The 25364-nt window shown below is 41.7% G+C and overlaps 1 protein-coding gene across 1 annotated transcript in view; it reads left to right on the top strand.

The window, feature by feature from the left end:
* Positions 1–25364, top strand: part of frmpd3 (FERM and PDZ domain containing 3) — a 488844-nt gene that overhangs the window by 268891 nt on the left and 194589 nt on the right. Inside the window, exon 3 of the mRNA XM_059651432.1 lies at positions 19187–19299. Coding sequence (XP_059507415.1) covers positions 19262–19299 — 38 coding nt within the window. The 5' untranslated portion in view covers positions 19187–19261. The remainder of the gene's footprint in view (positions 1–19186; positions 19300–25364) is intronic.

The following is a 25364-nucleotide window of genomic DNA, read 5'->3' as shown; positions in this document are numbered from 1 at the left end:
TTCATGCAATTGCACATCTTTATGGATGAAAAAGAATCCATTGACCTCACTTCAGTTCCCCGATAACTCACTTATCCTCATAATATCCTGCATCATATCTTGCATCAGTTCTTCCCTGCTACTGATGGACTCCAAATATTATTTTGAAGGCATTCTGCTTTTATTCAGCAGTCCTCTTTTCCATTGTGCTTGTTTCATGCATAATGAGAAGCTAACAAGCTCTAATTTTCATTTGCTTATGATATCAGCTGTTAAACAAAAGAAACTCGTAGATCTCTCTTCTACTGTTTAGCCTTAAACTTACAATCCTGTATTCTGTACACAGACTTAATACTGACTCCATCACCATGCATATCATTACATTTGTCTAAGTTAAATGCCACCTGCCTGACAAGAGCCTATTGCTTCATTATATTATGATCGCACTGTTATCCATTTTTCTTTTCTAAGCTCATGATTAAGGCTTTCACAAATATTTGTTTCCTCTTCCAATTTGCAAACAGTTTCCCAATGCCTTTGTGCAAATGATTGTCAAACGCATATCCTTTTATTCATTCATGGGATGTGGGCATCACTGGCTGGGCAAACATTTATTGCTAAATGTAATTGCCGTGTTGAAGGAGCGCTGAGCTGCTTTCTAAAACTCCTGCAGTCCACTTGCTGTTAGATATACCCACAATGCCATGAAGGAGGCAATTCCAGGATTTTGACCCAGCAACAATGAAGAAATGGGAATATAGGTGATGGTGTTCCCATATATTTGCCACTGATATCCTGTTGGACAGTAATGTTTATAGGTTTGGAAGGTGCTGCCTAAAGAGCCTTGGTGTTTTCAGCAGCACTTCTTGTAAATAGTACATACTGCTGCTACTGAGCATTGGTGGTGGAGGGAGTGAATGGTTGTGAATATGGTGCCAGTCAGGCAGAATGATATGTCCTGGGTGGTGACAAGCTTCATGAATATTATAGTAGCTGTATTCAACAGGTTAGTGGAAGTGTTCCATCAACTGTTGACATGTACCTTGTAGATGTTAGACAGGCTTTGGGTACTTAGGAGGTGAGTTACTTGTGGCAGGAATTCTAGCCTCTGACCTACTTTTGTAGGCACAGTATTTCTCTGACTGGTCCTGTTCAGTTTCTGATCGATGGAAACCTCTAGGATTTTGATCATGAAGATTTCAACAATGATCATGCCATTCAATGCCAAGAAGCTGTAGTTAGATTATCTCCTGTTTGAGATGGTCACAGCCTGATGCTTATGTGGAATGAATATTGCTTGCCACTGTCCAGCCCACTTCCTGGATATTGTACATGTCTTGCTGCATTTGGACATGGATTGTTTCGGTAGCTGAGGAATTGCGAATACTATTGAACATTGTGCAATCGTTGGGCAAACATCATCATTAATTGTGAGGGAAGGCCACTGATGAAGCTGCTGAAGATGGTTGGGTGAAAGCCAGCCTGAGGAACTCAGGCAGAGATGTAGTGGAGCTGAGATAGCTGAACTCCAACGAGCACAACCATCTTTTATTTGCACCAGGAATGCGTTCAACCAGTAGAGAGATTTTCCCCGATTTCTATTGGCTGTAACTTCAGTGGGATTCATTGATGTCACACTCATGTTACTAGTGGTCTTAATGTCAAGGGTAGTTATTCTCACCTCACTTCTGGATTTAGCTGTTTTGTGCATCTTTGATCCAAGGCTGTATTGAGGTCAGGAGCTGAGTGGTCTGACAGACCACAAACTGAGTGTCAGTGAATAGGTTATTGTTGATCATATGATGGTCAAGAATAGACTGATGGGACAGTAATTGGTTGGTATAGATTTCTCCTACCTTTCTGTGGACAGGATACATCTAGGAAAGATTTCACATTGTCGAGTGAATGCCAGTCTTGTCGTTATGCTAGAACAGCTCAACTAATCAGGTGGCAAGCTCTAAAACACAAACTCTAAATCAGTGCTATTGCAGGACTGTTTCAAGGTCCGTAGCCTTTTCAGTGTTTAGTGCCCCCAGCCATTGTTTGATATCATATTGCAGTAAATCGAATTGACTGAGAAGAGAATCTATGATGCTGGAGCCCTCTAGTGAACAAGGTCAGAAATCACACGACACTTGAAAAAGGAGCTACGCTTCAATAGCTTGTGTTTTCAAATAAACCTGATGGACTAAAAGCTGATGTCATGTGATTTCTGACCTTGCCTACCCCAGTCCGACACCGGCACCTCCACATCACCTCTTGTGGAGGCTGAGATGGATCATCCACTTCAGGCTGAAGATTGTTGCAAATGCTTCAGCCTTAACTTTTGTATTGATAAACTGGGCTCCCCAGCATTTTGAAGGGAATATTTATGGAGCCTACTCCCCCGAAATTTTTATTTAAATTACCATTGAGATCAACCATCTATCAACTGTCTTTGAGAATATTATCAATTCCTCGTCTGACACAACATGTGCCCACCAGCCGCACACAGCTCAATTTTATTACAAAGCTATTGTGCGACACCTCATCAAAGGACTTTGAATGTAAAGTTATACAGTGTCAGCCCGATTGCCAGCCCTATTATGTTTCCAAAATTCAACTCAGTGGCTGCCACTTGGCATTTTTTTTACCAGAAACTGCATGATTCTGTCCAATAATCATGGGTCTGAATCTTACTTGTTTTGGCTAAGTGTTAATTATAGAGTCATAGAGTAATACAGCATGGAAACAGGCCCTTCAGCCCAATCTGGTCCATGCCGACCATGGTGCCCACTCAGCTAGTTCCAGAATTCTGGATTTGTTCCATAACACTGCAAACCTTCCTCATTCATGTACCTATCCAATTTCTATTATTAAATGTTGCTGTTGTTCCTGCATCAACCACTTTCACCAGCAGCCCATTCCATATATGCACCTGTGTGAGGAAGTTGCCTTTCAGGTTCTTCTTAAATCTATCCACTTTCACCACTATGCCCTCTAGTTTTCAATTCTCCATGCCTGGGAAAAAGACAATATGCATTCATCCTTTCTTTGCCCCTCATGATTTTATACAACTCAGTAAGTTATCCCTTCATTCTCCTACGTCCCAAGGAATAAAATCAAATCCCTCTCCCTATAACTCAGGCATACTAATCCCGGCAACAGCCTCGTAAATCTTCTTTGCACACTTTCCAATTTAACTATGTTTTTCCTATAACAGGAAAACCAAAACTATACGCAGTACTCCAAGTGTAGCATCACTAATGATTTATACAACTGCAGCATAATGTCCCAACTCCGATACTCAGTGCCTCGAACAATGAAGGCCAGCATGCTAAATGCCCTCTTCACCGCCCTATCCACCTGTGACACTGCTTTCAACAAACTATATACTTGTACTCCTCGGCCCCTCTGCTCCCCTCTGCATAATTCCTACCTTGGTTTGACTTTCTAAAATGCAACACCTCACACTTATCCCTATTGAATTGTGTTTGCCAATCCTCAGCCCACTTCCCCATCTGATCAAGATCCCTCTGTAATTTTTGATTACTTTCCTCACTATCAACAAAACCTCCTAATTTTGTATCATTCACATCCAGATCATTTATGAAAATAACAACTAACAAAGGTACCAGCACCGACCCCTGTGACACACCACTACTCACAGGCTTCCAGTCCAAGAAACAACCTTCAACCATCACCCTCTGCTCCCTTCCGTCAAGCCAATTTTGAATCCAATTAACTAGCTCTCCCTGGATCCCATGCGACCTAACCTTCATGACTCGCCTGTCATCCAGGCCCTAGTCAAAGGCCTTATAAACTACATACAGACAATATCCACTGCCCTACTCACATTCATCATCATGGTTAACTCTTTGAAAAACTCTGAAAGATTTGTCAAACATGACTTCCCACACACAAATCCAAGGTAACTGTGCCTAATCAGACCTTGACTATCAAAAGTTGGTTGACCCTGTCTCTCAGTATCCTCTCCAATGACTCTCTTACCACTGATGTCAGGCTCAGGGGCCTGTAGTTTCCTGGCTTGTCTTTGTTACCTTTCTTAAACAATGTAACAACATTAGCCACCCTCCAGTTTTCCAGAACTTCAATTAGTTAAAGATGAAGCAAAAATCTCTGCAAGAGCCTCTACAATTTCTTCCCTAGACTCCCACAATGTCTGAGGATGGACTTGATCAGACCCAGGGGATTTACCCACCTTTAATGCGCTTTAAGGATGCAAATACCTCCTCTCTGGTAATGTGTATGCAGCCCAAAACATCCTCACTTCTTTCCTTTATTTTCTTAGCATCCATGATTCTCTCTTCAGTAAACACTGAGGAGAAACATTCATTAAAAATCTCCCCCATCTCCTGTGGCTCCACACATAGATAGCCAGCTGATCTTTAAGGGGATCTATTCTTTCTGTGGCCACCCTTTTACTCTTATTTAGCTATAAAACCTCTTGGGATTATAGAACATAGAACATAGAACATAGAACAGTACAGCACAGAACAGGCCCTTCAGCCCACAATGTTGTGCCGACCATTGATCCTCATGGATGCACCCTCAAATTTCTGTGACCATATGCATGTCCAGCAGTCTCTTAAATGACCCCAATGACCTTGCTTCCACAACTGCTGCTGGCAACGCATTCCATGCTCTCACAACTCTCTGCGTAAAGAACCTGCCTCTGACATCCCCTCTATACTTTCCACCAACCAGCTTAAAACTATGACCCCTCGTGCTAGCCATTTCTGCCCTGGGAAATAGTCTCTGGCTATCGACTCTATCTATGCCTCTCATTATCTTGTATACCTCAATTAGGTCCCCTCTCCTCCTCCTTTTCTCCAATGAAAAGAGACCGAGCTCAGTCAACCTCTCTTCATAAGATAAGCCCTCCAGTCCAGGCAGCATCCTGGTAAACCTCCTCTGAACCCTCTCCAAAGCATCCACATCTTTCCTATAATAGGGCGCCCAGAACTGGACGCAGTATTCCAAGTGCGGTCTAACCAAAGTTTTATAGAGCTGCAACAAGATCTCACGACTCTTAAACTCAATCCCCCTGTTAATGAAAGCCAAAACACCATATGCTTTCTTAACAACCCTGTCCACTTGGGTGGCCATTTTAAGGGATCTATGTATCTGCACACCAAGATCCCTCTGTTCCTCCACGCTGCCAAGAATCCTATCCTTAATCCTGTACTCAGCTTTCAAATTCGACCTTCCAAAATGCATCACCTCGCATTTATCCAGGTTGAACTCCATCTGCCACCTCTCAGCCCATCTCTGCATCCTGTCAATGTCCCGCTGCAGCCTACAACAGCCCTCTATACTGTCAACGACACCTCCGACCTTTGTGTCGTCTGCAAACTTGCTGACCCATCCTTCAATTCCCTCGTCCAAGTCATTAATAAAAATTACAAACAGTAGAGGCCCAAGGACAGAGCCCTGTGGAACCCCACTCACCACTGACTTCCAGGCAGAATATTTTCCTTCTACTACCACTAGCTGTCTTCTGTTGGCCAGCCAATTCTGTATCCAAGCAGCTAAGTTCCCCTGTATCCCATTCCTCCTGACCTTCTGAATGAGCCTTCCATGGGGAACCTTATCAAATGCCTTACTGAAGTCCATATACACCACATCCACAGCTCGACCCTCATCAACCTTACTAGTCACATCCTCAAAAAACTCGATAAGGTTTGTAAGGCATGACCTACCCCTCACAAAGCCGTGTTGACTGTATTTGATCAAGCCATGCTCTTCCAGATGGTCATAAATCTTATCCCTCAGAATCCTTTCTAACACCTTGCAGACGACAGACGTGAGACTTACCGGTCTATAATTGCCGGGGATTTCCCTATTTCCTTTCTTGAAGAGAGGAATTACATTTGCCTCTCTCCAGTCCTCAGGTACGACTCCAGTGGAGAGCGAGGATGCAAAGATCTTCGCAAGTGGCGAAGCAATTGCATTTCTCGCTTCCCAAAGCAGCCGAGGACAAATCTGATCCGGGCCTGGCGACTTGTCAATCTTAATGTTTGACAAAATTTTCAGTACATCAGCTTCCTCTATCTCTATCCATTCCAGCATGCACACCTGCTCTTCAAAGGTTTCATTCACTACACAGGTCGTTTCTTTCGTAAAGACAGAAGCAAAAAACTCATTTAGGGCTTCCCCTACCTCCTCAGGCTCCACACACAAGTTCCCTATGCTATCCCTGATCGGCCCTACTCTTTCTTTGACCATTCTCTTATTCCTCACGTAAGTGTAAAATGCCTTTGTGTTTTCCCGGATTCCTTCTGCCAAGCCTTTCTCGTGCCCCCTCCTGGCTCTCCTCAGACCATTTTTGAGCTCCTTCCTTGCCTGCATGTAATCCTCTCTAGCTGAACTTGACCCTAGCTTCCTCCACCTTATGTAAGCTACCTTCTTCCTTTTCACTAGAAGCTCCACCGCTCTCGTCATCCAAGGTTCCTTTATCTTACCCCGTCTTGCCTGTCTCAGAGGGACATATTTACTCATCACTCCCAACAACTGTTCCTTAAACCATCTCCACATGTCTATAGTTCCCTTACCATGGAACAACTGCTCCCAGTCCATGCTTCCTAACTCGTGTCTAATCTTAAATTAATCTTAATCTTAATCTTAAATTAAATTAATCTTAATTATCTTAAACTTAATCTGCCAGATTATCTGCCGTTTTAGTGTGTTGGTGGGTTTGTGGGCTACCATGATGCCAAGTGGTCCGAGTAGTCTGGCAGTCATTTCGGAAATGTCTTTGATGTAGGGGAGAGTGGTTATGGTTTCTGGGCATGTTTTGTCTGTTTGTTTGGGTTTGTTGCTGAAAGCAGCAACTAGTGAATTTAAAAGACCCTATACAGACAACAAGCAAAGCAAACATCATTTACAAAATACCTTGCAAGAACTGTGACAAACATTACATTGGACAAACAGGCAGAAAGCTAGCCACCAGGATACATGAACATCAACTAGCCGCAAAAAGACATGATCCACTATCACTCATATCCTTACATACAGAGGAAGGACACCACTTTGATTGAGACAACACATCCATCCTCGGACAAGCCAAACAGAGACACGCACGAGAATTCCTAGAAGCACGGCATTCCAACCGGAACGCCATCAACAAACACATTCATTTGGAACCCATCTACCACCCTCTGAGGAAAAAAACAGGAAATAACATCACCAACACAGGAAATGACATCAACACAGGAAATGACATCACCAACCCAAGGAAACCTAAACACATAAATAGAAAGCGGGACATTACACCAGCGCTTCACCGAAGGCTCACTGATGATGTTACCTAGAATGGTGACAAAACATCTGAAAACAAACCTTCCAGCTCAGTGAGCAAACTTACATCCAGAACCTCAACCTGAGCTACAAATCTTCTCAAAACTCACTAACTTCTTAAGGTGTAGCACCAGGAAAACTGGAAATGACCCTGATCTCTCACATCCTGCAAGAGGAGTACGCCACTGTCTTAATTCCCATCCCCACTGCCTTCAGTCGAGACAGAAAGAAAATAGAGTTAAAGAACCCTTACCTGCTCTTACTTTTATCCCTGCTCATGTCAAAACCTCTTGAGTAAAGGTCTCAGCATTTCCACTCAAACACTGGCCCACTGTCTTAATATAAGACTATGCCAGCCTGGTCTAAAATTGTGTGACATTTTTGGAGGGTTTTCACCAAGAGGCTGAGTGAGTTTTCTCACTGTACCTCACCAAACTGCCCTCATTAACTACCTACCCAACCCCTACAGCACCCCCATTGTCCAATTCCAGTCCAGCTTATCATGCGACATTCCCAGAACAGACTGCCATTTCTGGGATATCCTGGTACTTACCAGAATTCCCTGGCACCTGTGCCACCTTTAAAATTGTACAACTGAACCAACACTGGAGCTGAACAAAGCCTGGAGCTGCCCTGCATGGCTCCTGACATTTTCCCCATACCTGATAGGCAGGGGTAAATCAGCATCCCAGTGTGGGTCTTCAAGGTCCTACTGAATGGGGTGGTGCCCATGTCATGCTCGTTTTCAGAGACCCTCACGGACTTGCTGCAATAACAAGACACTGACCTGTTTAGAAAAACACAAATCCTTTTATTACCAAGCAAGTACAAGCTGTGGAGAATCACTGTAGTCAACCCGGCACAGAGTGCAGAGTCTCGCAAGCAATTCTCCCCGAGCAGCAGACAGTCCCCGCTTTTTATACTTTACAAAAGACATGATACATAAAACGATTTCACAATTTACAATGGCATGATACATAAAACAATTACTACAACAGACAAAAACAGGATACCAAACAATTATTCCACAACAACATAAAAGACCAGGATATAGTATCGATTGCTAGTGAAGTAGCTGCTAATGGCAGGAGGCGATTTTGAGTTGTTGTCCGGGTCAGATTGTGATTTCAAGTTGCCAGTGTGTCTGGCTAGAACAAAGTCAGTGCCCTGGCCCCTTTGTCAGCGACAGAAGTTACATGCTTTAGAGGTTTCACACCTTCACAAATTTTCCCCACCTAACCCTATTTGAAACAGTTTGATTCTAATTTTAATTCAGTCAGGAAGCTTAAGACAGTGTCTGCATACCGATGTGTGAGAAGATAAGGAGTTACAAAAGCTTTACACTGAATTCCTAGCTGGGCAGGAAGCTTCAGGGCAGTGCCTGCATACCTGTGTCTAGGTAGATCAGAATTTACTTCTATAAATTAAAGTCTCCGTATAGGAATCAAATGCAGATAAAAGACTTTAATTTATAGAAGTATAGAAATCAGTGGGATGTTATCACATTATAATCTCACCCAGATGGGACGTCAGCAATGGGGTCCATAATGTAAGACCGTGCCAGCCTGGTCTAAGGTTGCAACCTGGGTTGGAGCTGCCATGATTTTCTGGAAGAATGACCAGCAATGTAAGAGGAAAGTCAATGACCTCCACTCCGCTAGTCGAAGTGCCAAATCTTCTCCCTAATACCTCACACTCACTCTGCCTCTGCTACTGTATCACTTCCCACCAAGGCTCATGCTCTACCACTGTCTCTATTGCCTGCAACACCTTCCCTACTCACTCTCACCCACCCCAACCCCTGACACCACTAAACTCTGAGATCACATTGTGCTGCCTAATCGCTCACTCGGGACACCTCCACACTCACACTGAAAGTAAAATCAGTGCCACTCACTTTCATTTCCTGTGATACCTGCCTCAATTTCATTCCAGGATTAAAACAAAACCCAATGGGGCAGTCAAGAGTCAAGTGTACTGCCTGACATGTGGCTCCTCACCGCTTATTTGAAGACATTTCTGACTCTGACCACCCCAGGCAGCTCACAGACTGTTTCAAAGCCCTTCTAGGTTGCCCTAAAATTACTGTGCTAGGGCCCCTGACTGAAGCGTCTTGACTTGACTGAGGACTGCTGACAACTATGACAGGCTTCCTGCATTGAAGGCTGTGCTTCACAACCAGGTAGAAGTAATATGGGCCTAGTAGCTCTGGCTGAGGGAACAAAGTGCACAAAGACAAAGCGAGATAATGCAGGGCAGTGATACTATAGCCATCGGAGTGACTGAGCACTTATGATAGTGAGCAAATAGCCTGGCAGTGCAGCCTTGTCCTGTCCATGAATCATAGAATCCCTACAGTGTGGAAATGGGCCCTTCGGCCCCACAAGTCCTCACCGACCCTCAGAGCATCCCATCTGGAACCATCCCCCTAACCTAGGCACCCCTAAACACTATGGGCAATTTATCATGGCCAATCTACCTAGCCTGCACATTTTTGGACTGTGGGAGGAAACTGGAGCACCCGGAGGAAACCCACACAGACACAGGGAGAATGTGCAAACTCCACGCAGACAGTTGCCTGAATGTGGAATTGAACCCAGGTCCCTAGCACTGTGAGGCAGCAGTGCTAACCACTGAGCCACCGTGACACCCAGACTGGATGTGTCTTCCTGAGCTAATGCTGCAGCATTACAATGATAGTTACCGGTGCAACCCAAGGTGTAGCAATAGAGTGCAGAAATCCCCTGTAGCTGGATCTGAAATGTACCATGTGAGTTGTGGCAAGCTGGCGTATAGCAAATGCCAATATCCAAGGATGAGGGGCGAGTGTGACTGGTGTCAATGGAGGATGCCCTGAGATGTTGATGCCTAGTGTCCAATATTGAGGTCCTTCAGAGCACACAGTTTGCCAGGTTACTGCTCTGGTTTCCATGTCAACATTTCTGGTAGTTGTTTGGTAATTTTAGTAAGATAGAAAGCTGAATTTTAATGAGACGAGTTGGGGCATTTAAAAAGGAGCTTAACTAGCAGTAATCTGCCTATATTGGCAACTCGCTACCACTGCGAGAAATTCACCACATCACTTTTCAAATGCAGGAACAGATGGTGTAAGAAGCTCCCAACAGTGAGGTGGCCTTGTCAGACTTGGGCAACAAAATCACTGGTGTCACTCAGATCCCTATAAGGTTCTGCCCCAATTTTCTTGAAGGTTTACATATCTTTAACGATCCTTTCTAGAAGCCTGGCCTGGAACAGAAGCCAATGTGCTTATGATTTCTAGGTCCTGATCACTGACATTTAAAATATTGGTGCCACAAGTGTCATCCTTCAAAACAATCCAATATCTCATTGGGCTGCCAAATATTTGGGGAATGGAAGTGAGAGCGCAGCCTCGTAACTTTGAGAATCTTTGAATGATATTGACAAGAAGAATAGCTCAACCTATCTTGAAATCCTTCATTTTTGCGAGCATTATATCAGCATTTGCAGATTTAACATCAAACTCCACAATGCACTGTTAGTAACTCAGCATCTCTTCTGCAGCTGACAGTGACATGAAGCATCCATTGGCAAACTGCCATTTTTTGGATCTGTTCTAGGGACTACTCAATGATTATATACTGTCCTTGATGATGTTCTGACTCCAAACGTAGGTGACAAATACCTTTAATTGCTGCCACAGCTATCCAACACCCTGTCCAATGCCCTTTTTGATTTCTCTTAGAGCAGTTATTGTAGCCTTTAGTTGAGATCAATAAATATTCCTGTTGTCTCGAGAAATATTTTCTTTAAGCCTGTAAAATTATCTATGCATAAATGAGATTTTTGCTTCAACATTACATTGTAACTAAATTGGTTTTGTTAGACCAAATCTCCTCTTTTTAGAATGTATTTTCTGTGTGTGACATGCAGCATCTATTTTTAATGTAGGCAAAAATGACAATAATTTTCAAGCAGTAAGGCCACACAACCAAAGATGAGATGAACTACTGGCTGTGATATCAAAAGAATTCCCTCCTTTCCTTCAATTAATGTCTTGGAATAAATATTACTCACCTGAGACATTGAAACTTGCAGATAGTCTTAGAGTCATAGAGATATATAGCATGGAAACAGACCCTTCAGTCCAACTCGCCCATGCCAACCAACCATCCCAAATAAATCTAGTCCCATTTGCCAGCATTTGGCCCATATCCTTCTAAATCCTTCCTATTCATATACCAATCCAGATGCCTTCTAAATGTTGTAATTCCACCAGCCTACACAACTTTCTCTGGCAACTCATTCCTTACACATACCACCCTCTATGTAAAAAATTTGCCCCTTAGATCCCTTTTAAATCTGTCCCCTCTCACCTTAAACCTCTGCTGCCTAGTTTTGGACTCCCAATCCTGGGAAAAGATCATGTCTATTTACCCTATGCACGCACCTCATGATTTTATAAATCTTTATAAGATCACATCTCAGCCTCCGGCATTATAGTCCCAATCTATTCAGCTTCTCCCTGTAACTCAAACCCTCCAACCTTGGCAATCTTTTCTTAACCCTTTCAAGTTTCACAACATCCTTCCTATAGCAGGGAGACCAGAATTGTATGCAGTATTCCAATAGTGGCCTACCAACTCCTACATTCAATGCACTGACGAATAAAGGCAAACATACAAAAACACCTTCTTCACTATCCTGTCTATCTATGACCCCACTTTCAAAGAAATTTGAACCTGTACTCCAAGGTCTCTTTGTTCAGCAACACTCGCCAGGACCTTACTATTAAGTGTATAAGTCCTGCCCTGATTTGCCTTTCCCAGATGCAACACCTCATATTTATCTAAATGAAATTCCATCTGCCATTCCTCAGCCCATTGGCCCATCTGATCAAGATCCTGTTGTGTTCTGAAGTAACCATCTTCACTGTCCACTACACCTCCAATTTTGGTATCAGCTGCAAACTTACTAAATATACTTGCTGTGTTCACGTCCAAATCATTTATATAAATGATGTAAAGCAGTGGACCCAGCACCAATCCTTGTGGCACACCGCTGGTTACAGGCCTCTGGTCTGAAAAGCAACCTTTCACCCCTCCCCCTCTGTCTTCTACCTTTGAGCCAATTCTGTATCCCAACAGCTAGCTCTCCCTCTATTCTGTGTGATCTAACCTTGATAACCAGTCTACCATGAGGAATTTTGTTGAACGTCTTACTAAAGCTCATATCGATCACATCCAGTGCTCTGCCCCCATCAATCCTCTTTGTTACTTCTTCAAAGAACTCAATCAAGTTCGTGAGATGCAACTTTCCACACACCAACAAGTTTTGGTCTTTCATTTCGAGGCTAGAACATCTAACAACGTCACAAACGAGTGCTGCCACGGCTCTGTACTGCAGTACTATATTTTCCAATCAACCCGTTCAGTGTTGTATATTACAAACCTCTGGAGGACATGGAATTTGAACCCAGACTTTCTGGCCAGATGCAGTGATTCTACCATTGCATCACAAGATTTATTTTTTAAAATTGAAATCAAATTCTACAATCTGCCATGTTGGGATTTGACCCTGGATTCAAATCTGGGTCTTTGATTTAATTGTCCAGTGATAATGCCACTAGGTCATCACCAATCCTTGGACTCCTAGATACGTATTTCCCAATCAACCTATTCAAGGAGATGTTATGACACATCTCTGAATCAGATGGGACTTGCCTGGACTGCTATAGATTATAACTTCTAATTGTGTGCAGGCTGGTGGAATATAAGACCACAATCTTTAACTTCAGTAAGACAGGTAAATGTGAGGCAATCCGTCACTGTGTATTACAGACATTTACAGGAAAATGAACAATTTCATTTTAGCAATAAATGGAAAATGCACTTTAAAAAATCCCTAAATTTGATTTCTTGTCATATGTGCTATGTCTCTTTCCCCTTTTCTCCTTATGTTGCACCATCTCTGGTACTAAAATAGGATAGCACAACATGTACAACAGTCACTTTACAGCATCTTCATTGCAATTTAAAGTGCAACAGGAGTTCAGAACAGTTATAAAAATAGTTATAGTTGCTTTTCTACCCTCTTTGGAGAACACTTCCCATAAATTAATAAAATTTTATTTAAAAAATCAAATTAATTAAAGAACAGAAATTGACAACCAAGGTTATTATGTAATGAGACGTGTTCGCTGAGTCTGTATGATTCATGTTCAATTTGCAATCCAGCCTAACAAGCCAATATAACAACATAGAAACTCACTTGGATGTCCAGGAGGAGAAACGTTACTTGGTGACCAAAGCAAGTCCTTTGAACACTGGCCTTTCATAAAATGGATTTAAAATTGCACCTCCACTTTTGCAGTGCAAGCACAAGAGGAACAGACGGGCAGTTTAATTTTGTACCAGATTTATTAATGAAGATGTATGTAAAGAGGGTGCATGTAAGCATACCTAAATGAGGAGTGAACATTGTTGTACTGTCAACCTGACAGTTTAGTTAATATGACATACTCTGTAGTGTTTGACAAGATGTATGTTAAAAGTAATTGTTCACGACAGGTGATGCTGAATGTTGTTACACAACTGAAAGAACTGTCTCATCCAGTTTTTGTTGCACTCCAGCATATCTGGTCCACAGTGTAAGATTGCGAGCTTATGTACAAGTCTTCATTATGCAGTCTGAACCATGAGCTGCTTTCTGAAGTACGTGGCTCTCTGCTGCTCCTGTTTCTCTCTGCGTTGATGTCGATGCGAGAATAGCTTGGAAGGATTTTAGCAAGATAACGTATGGCATTGTCAGAGACAGATGAAGCTTTGAATAAAATTGTTTTTTTCAAAATGATGTAACAAAATATTTTGGCATATGCAATGTGATTCGTCAAGACTGGGAACTGGTTCATTAATGAGTGTGGAAGTACCTTGGATTGGGGCAGGAAATCTTCAGTGAAGGTCACAGAACCTGATGCTTTTGAGGTTAGTTGTTGCATTGTAACAGCCTGCATACTATTTCTCATAAATGCAATATCGTAAAATTCTTCTGTCACATTTGCTGTTATCATTTTGTAAAGTACTTAATCATTGAGATATTATACAAAATTTGAACATTGAGTGAAGTAAAATATCTTTCACTTGTATTTTACAGCACCTTGTCAGATAACCACTACCTTGTTTAAAGCTAGCCTGCTGCTGGTGCTGCTACAGCCTGTTCTCCTCTTCACTGTAATATTAACCACTTGCAGAACTCACCTATATTTTTTTCTACAAATGAATTCTGACTAACTGAGTAGCATCTAAATATATTAATAACCTAGAGTTGATAACTGTTCCCACATTAATAGCCACTCAGGATACCAGCTTGCACCATTTGAAAATAGAGCAAAATATGCACTAGATTAAATGAAATGAGTCCTCTTAGTCGCCCACCGCTTGATGTATTGTGCCATGCTTTAACTTTTCATTTCTTTCCTCCCTTTCCGGAACTCAAATGCCCGTGAACTTACATGACTCTGCCTGCACTATAGAATCATAGAATTTAAAGCTGAGAGTTCATGAGTGTGAACCAAGCAAGAACAATCCAGCGTAATCCCACTTTCCAGCTGTTAGGCTGTCATGAATGTGCAAGCACATAAATTTAACAAAAGTTCCTTCATCTACCATGTTTATCTGCAGTGAGTTCCAGGCAACCACCATCCTCAGGTACAAAATAATTCTTCCTCAACTTTCCCTCAATCTATCAACTACTTGAAATCTCTGCTAAGAAAAGTTTATCTGTCCTGCAGCTTTCATTGAACATACACACTGAGGCCCATTTATTCCTCTGCACATCGCTGTATCTTCCAATTTATTAAGTACTTGCTAACCTTGTTTGCTCTCCCCAAATGCATTACCTCACACTTCTCAGAATTCCATTTTCCACTCTTCTGCCCACCTGACTAATGCATTGATAGCTCTCTACAATGTATCACTTCTTCTTCACCATTAACCATACAGCCATTTTATACAATGGGCAAACATCTTCATTGATAGCAAGGGGTGAAAAGGTGAAAGATCGTTAACAGCCAGTAAGACTGTGCAGTAAGCAGATCAGACGTGTTCTGTGTGAATGGTACAGTAGCTCACCTCTGGTCCTCACACATGTGTTTCTATGTATGTATGCTCAGAATCATGCTTTCTAATTTCAAGTTCAAATTGCACCACAAACACCAAGGGACAGCACACTGAAGGATTCCAGTCACCAAAACACAAGTCAGCTATGATCTTTTGCTTCCCACCACTGAGGCAATTTTGGATTTATTTTTCCTTTCCCTTGCATCCAATGGGCATTTATGACCAGTCTGTCATGTGGAACCTCATCAAAAATCTTACTAAAATCCATTTATACTGCATAAAATATGCTAATTAATTTCTTCAACCCTCCAAGTTATCGTCTCAAAAGATTTTATCAAGTTAGTCACAGATGATCTTCTCTTTACAAATCCATGTTGATTATCCTTAATTAATTGTTATCCTTCTAAATGTGTAATAGCATTCCTCAGAACTTTTCCCAATGATTTGCATACCACCCAAATTATTCTAATTGTCCTACAATTACTCACACTAACCTTTTCTGTCTTAAACATTGGTATAATATTCTGCCTTTACCCAGAAAGGATGGGAAAATAAAAGTATAGTTTTCCAATATTTCTTCCCTTGTTTCTCTTAACAAACAGTGATAAATTTCACCCAGGAATGGCATTTTAACTGCACTTGAAGTTGGTAGATGCTTTAATATTTCCTCTCTCACTCTATTTCTAATATCTGATATTTCAAATTCCTCCTTCTTATCTGTAATCTCTGTGTTGCCCTATCTTCTATGAATATACACAAAAAGCCTTAACTGAGAACCATATCAATATTTTCCACTTCTATAGATGGATTTCCTTCTTAATCTTCAGTAAGTTCTAGTTCCCTTACTTATTGCCTTGCCTATTATTAATGCATAAATTATTTTTGTGTTTTACATTGTTGACATTGTGTTAAGTGTTATGGAACCTAAGCAGATTGATGTATTTAAGTTACATTATAGCCATGTTGGATTGAGTTTGAGGAGTAGAATGTCCACTCCTGTTCCTATATTCAAATGTATCTTAGGCTATTCAATACAACAAAGTAAACAAAAAAAACTAGAAGTTTGATCCGAGATAACAAGGTATGGAGATGGATGAACACAGCAGGCCAAGCAGCATCTTAGGAGCAGGAAAGCTGACGTTTCGGGCCGAGAACCTTCATCCAAAAATTCCCATTATTTCTAGAAGTTTGATCCGACCATTCTTGTGAAAACTGTCTGATACAAAATCTCTACTTAGATGGTTTTCGTTCTTAGAAGTGTTAGTCCCAGACAGTAGGATGATGTTGACAGTTCCAGCTGCAAAATTTTCAAAGTTCCAATTTGTACGATTTGAGTGTGGAGGGACAAAACCTCACTGAAGCATTCCACATGAAATATAACAGAAAAACAGTGTGAACATTGACTAGCTAGGCATTTCAGTCTCAGTGCTGTGCTTTGTATTAGCTGAATATAAATACATTACTAAGTGAAAAATCGAGGTTCTGTAAAAATGAAACATGCAAATATACATGTGGAACTATTACCTCCACTCCACAAGTTTTTTTCTTCAGGTAACAATTTTCGCAAGTGATCTGGAGGAAAATGTATCATTTAATATTCTAAAAGTAACTGATGGTTCACAATTATAACACTAGGTAACACATATGAGAAAAATAAATAGCATTCATTAAAGACCTGGACTATTTAAACGAATGGATAGATTTTAATGTGGATAATTGTAAGGTAATACATTGGAAAGCTCATAGTAGATATATATATATAATGAAGACATTTTCTTTGAAATAGTCCAGCATATAAGATCAATAAATGACCATTGACAGTTAACTGGGAATGGATATTCATTCAGTGGAAGATACCAAGAACTCTTAAGGTTTTGGAATAGATTTGTAGCTCGGGTTGTGGGTGTTGAGGTTGGTTGGCTCGCCGAGCTGGTTTGTTGTTCCACAGACATTTCGTTACCGTGCTTGGTAACATCCTCAGTGCAGTCTCTGATGGAGCGTCGGTGTGTTTTCCTGCCTGGTTTTTAAACTCTGGGGTCCGTTGCGATGGATTGCCTCACTTCCGGGTTTCCTCCCCAGTGGAATGTATATGGGGTCAAGTTCAATGTGTTTATTAATAGCCTGCTTCGTGGAGTCCCATGCTTCCAGGAATTCTCATGTGCTTGTCTCTGCCTAGCCTGTCCCAGAATCTTACTGCTGTCCCAGTCAAAGTCATGTTTCTCCTTGTCCATGTGGATGGAGATGAGTGAGTATTGGTCATGTCTTTTTGTAGCCAGTTGGTGATGTACTCTTGTTGTTAGTTTCCTTCCTGTTTGTCCTATGTAGTGTTTCTCACAGTCCCTGCAGGTGATCTTGTAGATGACATTGCCTACACTACATCGGACAAACAGGAAGGAAACTAACAACAAGAGTACATGAGCACCAACTGGCTACAAAAAGACATGACCAATATTCACTCATCTCAATCCACATGGACAAGGAGAACCACGGCTTCAACTGGGACAACACCACAATCCTGGGACAGGCTAGACAGAGACAAGCACGAGAATTCCTGGAAGCATGGCACTCCACAAAGCAGGCTATTAATAAACACATTGAACTCAACCCCATAAACATTCCACTATGGAGGAAACCTGGAAGTGAGGCAAACCATCACAATGGACCCCAGAGTTTAAAAATCAGGCAGGAAAACACACCGACGCTTCATCAGAGGCTGTACTGAGGATATTACCAAGCACGGTAACGAAACATCTGCAGAACAACAAACCAGCTCGGCAAGCCAACCAACTTCAACACCAAGAACTGTCTCAAGATTATCTGAGTAACCTCTGCACTCACATACTTACACTGCCTGATGCTGTTACAAGTGTCACTTTGCAGTGACAACTGACTCAGTGTAGTAAATCGGTTATTATCTTTTAGCACTGCACCAGGTTCTGGAGTTGACTCGATAGGTGTTAACCTGTGTTGTGACCTGTGTCTAATCTGCCTTGTTCAGGAGAGAAACCGTACGTGCGAAACAGGACCTTTTGTCTTTCCTGGTCAGCCTAGAAGAGAACCTACAGCGAGGCGTTGCTATACTCTGGCGCCACACTTTTTCTGCTCTATCGAGACATAGCTAAGGGCTGGGGGAAAATATGAAAGGTTCAACAGTAACCGTGATGCTTGCTTGGAGAGACATATGACGTTGGTTTGTAGAGAATGAATGGCAGTCTGGGTGGCTTTACAGCTGGGCACCGTTCGACCCAAGAGCTAATAGTGTCATCTTCCTGTCTGCCTGCCATATTATTCATTCTGATGCTCAACTATGCATAACTGATTAGCTGACCATCACATGGTCATGCATTGCCACCTACCACTTCCAAGCAGAAGTGTTGCACGTTTCCTATGGTAACTACTGACAACCTTACCACAACCAGAAAATTCCACACTTGGAAGGCAGACCCACACTGCTACATAGCTCCAGAAGAGAATTTTCACTGCTCACAGGGAATTGATTGAACCAGGGCATCATAATATTTCATTATTACTGTATCATTTATTAATTAAGTTATGTGTTAAATTCCATAAAATGTTTTTTTCAATATGGATTTCTTTTTATATAGTAGGGACAGGGAGATAAAAAGTCATTCAACATTGTGTTTGAAATGCTATGCACAGAAATGCAAAGATATGAATTATTGACATAATGCTAAAATTTGCAAGTACTCTGAATCCAAAGCTGTTCCAGAGAGTTATTCGTTCAAACCACACCTGTCTCTTGACTGCATGTTAATCGGGAATACAGTCTATGTGATACCTATTTCATTCAGCCTCAGGTCCATGTCTGGCAGTTGTGAGGATCTACCAAAAAATCCAAAGGACTTTTCAAACTTTCCATACTGGTGATGGCACAAGACCAAGATGGACACAAACAACAAGGCAGGTAGGATAGAAGAGTGTTCAAAGGAAAAGAACAATTAACTGAAAAAGAAATACCAGCTGATCAAAGAATGCTCATTGACATGGGAAGACTGTTTGATAAAGGAGCATTAACTGACTAAGGGTTACCAGTAATCAACACAAGCAACAAGTAGTAGGGCAATTCTAACTTATTAAGCAAAATTAACTAATAAGAGACTCTACTTAATGCGGATTAGAACAATAAACTATAGAGTGTATTAAAGTTTCATCATATAATGTCATCAAATACATATTATCTGATAAAACAGTCTCACTGATATGAGTGTCAACTTATACTTGATTTAAATGTTAAACAGTCTCAGAGATGTATAAGGAAGCCATTCAGCCCACCGTGTCAGCATTGGTTCTTTGAACATTTTAGCATGGTGCCAATCTTTCCATTTTTTTCCCTTATAATCATGCAACTTGCTTTTTATTTAAATAACCATCCAATGCCTCCTTGAATGCTTTGATTGAACCTGCCTCAGCTACATTTCCAGGCAATATATTCCAGACCCTAACTCCTTGCTGAGTCAATAAAAAAAATTCCCACTTTGCTTTTGTTTCTTTTGCAACACACTTCAAAACATATCAGTTCCCTCTCTGTTTATGCATGGGAATAGCCTCTTGCTGTCCACACTGTCTCACCCCTTCATGATTTTGAAGACTTCAATTGAATCTCCTCTTAGCCTTTTCATCTCTAAGGAAAACAATCCCGACTTCTCCAGTCTTTCCATTTAACTGAAGTGTCTCATCCCTAAAACCATTCTTACAACCGTGCACTGTCTCCAATGCATTCATCTCCTTCCTGTTCCGTTGAGCCAAGAACTGTACATAATAATCCAGCTGAGGTCTAACCAGAGTATGTGTTAATCACAACCTCCCTGCCCTTGTACTCTTTGCCTCCTATTGATAACGCCTAGAATGTAGTCTGTTTTATTATGAGTTAAATCTGTATTTCCTGCCACTTTTAATGACTTAAGTACATATACACCGGATTTCTCTAGTCCTATACACCCTTTAGAATAGTATCCCTTGCACTGTCTCTCCATGTTCTTTGTGCCAATTTGCACAACCTCAAACTTCTCTCTTTTGAACTTCATTTGTCCTCTCCACTATCCTGTCTGTTATTTTTTGGAAGGGCTACAATCTGTAGCACCTCAGTACTGTTTGAAATCTACTGCCTTCTATTTAGTATTCTTATATTAAATCAATGTCTTTCTAAATTCTGGCAAAACTCAGCATGTCTGGCAGCATCTGTGCGGGGAAACAGAGTTATACAGAAGTGCAGAAGGCAAAGTCTGCTTTCTCCTCAGATGCTGCCAGACTCGCTGAGTTTCGCTGCCAATTTCTGCTTTTGTTTCAGATCTCCAACGTCCATAGCTGTTAGCCTCGTTTTAGATTCTGCAGTCCTAAAGTCATCAGAATTTAGATTATGTTACAGCAATGCACTATGATATTCTTTCAATAAATCTTTAAATTCTATTAACTACGAATACTGTATTGTGGTACTTTTTCAGTTTAAAATTATACTAAATGGAAATACTGAATCTCTGTACCACTTGCAAAGAGCTTTCCTGAATGTTTTAATGGTCAAAACAGTGATTCCCAAACTCTAGCGGGCTTTTCTAACTTTTTGCAGTTAAGATGGAGTTTTTCTCCACTTCCAGATACAGGTCTAAGCACCAAGCACATCCTCTTGTTCAGTTTTAAAACAACGCATTTTATTTACAGTCTTGGTGAATCTTTCAACTGAAGATGAAGTCCAAGTATCCACTTCTTTTAAAAAAAAGTCTTAAAATTGACAAAACATGTTTTTTCTGTTAGATTCCTTTTTCTGGGGTGTTTTTCGCACCCTCCTATTGCTTCAACAGCTGCAGCTGACTGCCAGTTTCAGTTGCTGACTGACTGCCTGTGTGTTCTTAAAATGGGAATGTTCTTAAATTGGTAGAGTCACTTGTCTTCATTTTTCTTTTCTTCAGCATCAAATGGAATTTGAATCTGCACTGCGAGTTATCACGTCATCATTCTCTCTTTACCAGCCAATGGTGGCTTGTAGCTGAAGTCGTTTGCTGCCATCAATCTTTCTAAACAAAATATAAACTTGGGTCTGCTTTGTCCTCATCCTAACCAACTCCCTTTAACGGGGAATAAACTTCCTTTTTGTTAATTTTAAATGAACCTGTTCAGATATATGATGCTACATCTCTGGAACAGGTGCAGCATGAGCCCATACATTCTATCCCAAGGTAGGGACGCTGCCACCTGCATCACAACAAGTCCTGATCCTTCCTTATTAGATATTTCGAAACATGCTATTCAGACATGTATGACAGACCTCCAGGATAGATGTGAGTTGAATTCAGGCCTCCTGGCCTAGAGGTAGGGCTACTACCACTGCATCATAAAACTCCTAATCTTTAGTTTTTAAACGTTTTCTAATCAACATATTCAAAGATGTGATCGCACGTGTCTGGAGTGGGTGGGACTTGGACACTGGTTTTCTGGATCTGAGGTAAGGACACTGCCACTGCTCCCACTCCCATATCTTCCCTTTTTTTGATATATTGTCACCAACTTGACCAAGTGGGACAGCTGCTGAGTCTAAGATCCTGTCTAATTATCAGTGGTAGAGAATAGACCTTACAGAGTCTTAACAAAAAAAGCACTAGCCTTACACAAGGTATGGTTTGGTGCAAAATAGCAATAGGTAAAATTAGTTTTAATTAATTAGGCATAATAACGACTATCAAGAGTGAGGTATGTCATGTATGCCTCCCTTGGGGCTTCATGAAAGACTGATTTCTTTTCTTTGCCCAAAGATTGTTTGGCTCATCAGTTTGTGTGGAGCGAATGCAACTTCAATCTGAATTCTTTCAGGACATTAACTAAACAGAAGCGTTCTGAGTGTGAAGACAGGCAGCAAAGAGCTGTCTATTAAAGGGGATTATTGTTTATTAATGATCTTAGTAAATGCAAATCTGTCCCATTAATGTGTGACTTTTAATCCTACCATCTGCTGTAAGCAAACTAAGCATTGACTGTGGTCGCCATGGAAATGGGACTGGCATTTGGTGATTCCAACTTGCCACTTCCTCCAGAGGATGATCTGGTTGGATACCATGCACTAACGTCTCAAGACACGAGCCATTGGCACCAGTCTCATGCATCCATGTCCATAAGCATTGGCATCCAACATGCATCAGACTCTAAGAACCCACATGGCACATTTCCAATCTACTCACAGGGCACATCTGCACTTTGGCTCTGCACCTCAGGATTGAATTGCAAGTAACATTGAAATGCTCCTGCAAGGGGACACACCCAGCTTATGGGCTGGACCAGTCTACATCTCCAGCCTGGTCATTTGGCCTCTTGGCACTCGCTCACTTTCGGCTTACCTGGATGCTGACAGCATCCCTGCTTGCCTTGACTTGCCCTTTGCACCATGTCCATCAGCCAGTTACCAAGCTCCTAGTACAGCTGTATTTCCTTGCTGTTTAGTGCAGATGTAAAGCCAAGACGTTTGTCACCGTTATCAGAAATCCTCGTTCAACTTAAGGAGGGCAGCTTCAGTCAGGGGCTCCGAGCACAGTAAGCCAAGGAAATACAGGAATTTGACCACTGTCGCTCAGCCACTTAGGATCCTGATCCTTACAGTCCTCTCCTGTTAAGAGGTGAGTTGAATGTTGGTCAACCCACTGCTAGTCCTGACTCTGTCTGCCCTACTTTGGCACGCCTTCCTCCTGGTATGAGAGTGGTGCAGGTATGACTAAAGATGAAAGTGTTTGCCAGAGATGTTACTTGTAATGCAGGTGAGGAGGTATCCAAAAGGAGTGACTTGGCAGTGCAGAGGACATGCAGAGTTAGGGGTTGTGGATTGTGTCATTAGAGTGAGGGAAGGAGTTTCAGGCAATAGTAAGAGGGATGGAACATAAACCGTTGGTGGATACCGAGATAGAGTGTGAGGTTCCACTTAGGTTGGTGGAGTCAAGAAGGTAATTGACCTTCTTTCTTCAAAGGTGGGTATTTCTTCACTTGGCTGTGATTGCACTAACCTGGGTGCAACCTCAGACCAGTCTGCTGTTGTGGTCTGTTCTTCTGGTTATGGAGTGGATGATGTCCATCTCTGTCCTACCCTTTCCACTAGGAACCCCAGATCACTGCCTGCAAAGCTGATATTCACTCATCTTCTACATCTGAGGCAAATGTCAGGACAGCTCCACTCTGACGGTGCATGTCCAGGTGCACAATGGCCTTTTAAAGAAGGTGTTGGTGCCATGGATGCAGGTTCTTGTAGGAACATGTGGCAGTAGTGAGCTATTCTGGGTACAGTAAGTAGTAGATTGTGGCTGGAATCAGACAGAGGGGCGCCATAGGGATGGGATCAGTAGTTAATAAGATGTATTTGGTAAGATACAATAAGAAAACCCACTCAGCCTTGGGGAGAGGAACTCTTCAACAAACTCAGCAAAATTGATATTTAATCAAAACTCTTAAGGTTCAGCCCATAAAAATTTATCATTTGAGTGCATTGGAGAGGTAAAGAATGTTTTGTGTGAGAAGAAATCAGATAACATTAGGTTCCAGATAGAAGCTGCAATATAAGAGAAGAGACTGTCATTCGCACCTTCTTGGCAGGATTTCCTAAGATGCAGGATGTGATAGACTGCATATAACTGACAATCTATGTTTCCTCAGATTATCAAGGTGCATTTGTAAACATGTTGGAATTCTATTCATTCAACACCTGGCTGGCTTGTGATCAATATGAAAGGATTATTCAAGTTTGAGCTAGGAACCCGAACGCCACCATGACATTTCCATTTTAAGAGGTTCAGTTGCCCCAACACTTTAGATTAGATTAGATTAGATTCCCTACAGTGTGGAAACAGGCCCTTTGGCCCAACAAGTCCACACCGCCCCTTGAAACATCCCACCCAGACCCATTCCTTTAGTCACTTTAGCCACTGTAGATGATGTCTGACAAGGAATATCTGCTAAGCCCATGTTTAATGACATCAGTCCAGAACCCCACCCCAGAGGCACAAAAGAAATACAATCGTTGCAATTTGACTATCAGCGCCACCATGCAGTAGGCTCTGTGCCTGCTCAAAATTCATTTCTGGTGCTTTGAACGTACCGCAGTATTCTCCAATATTGTCAAGGCTCTCTTGGTCTGCTGTGCCCTACGCAACATGGTGCTTCGGAGAAGAGTGGATCTGTGATGGTGAGCACATGATTTCCTTGGTGGAGCAGAAGGGGAAAGATGCTGAGTGTCTGAAGGAGCATGTCAATGAAATAGCCTGATTGGTACAGTTTTCTACAGTCTAGCTTTGTAGAGATAGTCATCGTACTGTTATGCAGGCACATTTCTCATATAGCGGGTGCACTGTTGATGTCCAGGATCATTTTTACAGAAAGCCATATCAAGCAGCTCCAAAAGGAGAAGTCATCATGCCCTCGCACCCTAGCATGAAGAACACTGACACTAAGTGAGCTCTTTAACGTTCCCAATAGTTATTTAACATTGGATCAGAAAACACTCTTTGACAGTTCGCAGACCACAACAATAAATAATTCCATTTTTAAATTAATTCAAATTAATATTTTGTGCAAACCTTAGAGTTAAGCAAAGTGTTGGAATAAAGCATCACGCTTGGTCTGCCATCCTTTAGTGTACAGGCTGAGTTCAGTCACAAATATATACAAAACCTGTGCTTGAAAAAGCTATGGCACAGTAAGTGAATCAAAATGTAGCAATGTAGAATAATGTCTCTCATCTCTTACACTTGCAATAAAACACTTTTGTAAATTAAAAGAGATAATGGGAACTGCAGATGCTGGAGAATCTGAGATGGCAATGTGTGGAGCTAGATGAACACAGCAGGCAAAGCAGCATCTTAGGAGCACAAAAGCTGACGTTTCAGGCCTAGATCCTTCATGATGAAGGGTCTAGGCCTGAAACATCAGCTTTTGTGCTCCTAAGATGCTGCTTGGCCTGCTGTGTTCATCCAGCTCCACACTTTTTTATCTCTGTAAATTAAA

This window comes from Stegostoma tigrinum, chromosome 15, assembly GCF_030684315.1.
Source record: "Stegostoma tigrinum isolate sSteTig4 chromosome 15, sSteTig4.hap1, whole genome shotgun sequence".
NCBI classification, from domain to species: domain Eukaryota; kingdom Metazoa; phylum Chordata; class Chondrichthyes; order Orectolobiformes; family Stegostomatidae; genus Stegostoma; species Stegostoma tigrinum.
Note: the sequence above shows the minus strand (reverse complement) of the source record. Positions and strands in the feature narration are given on the sequence as shown.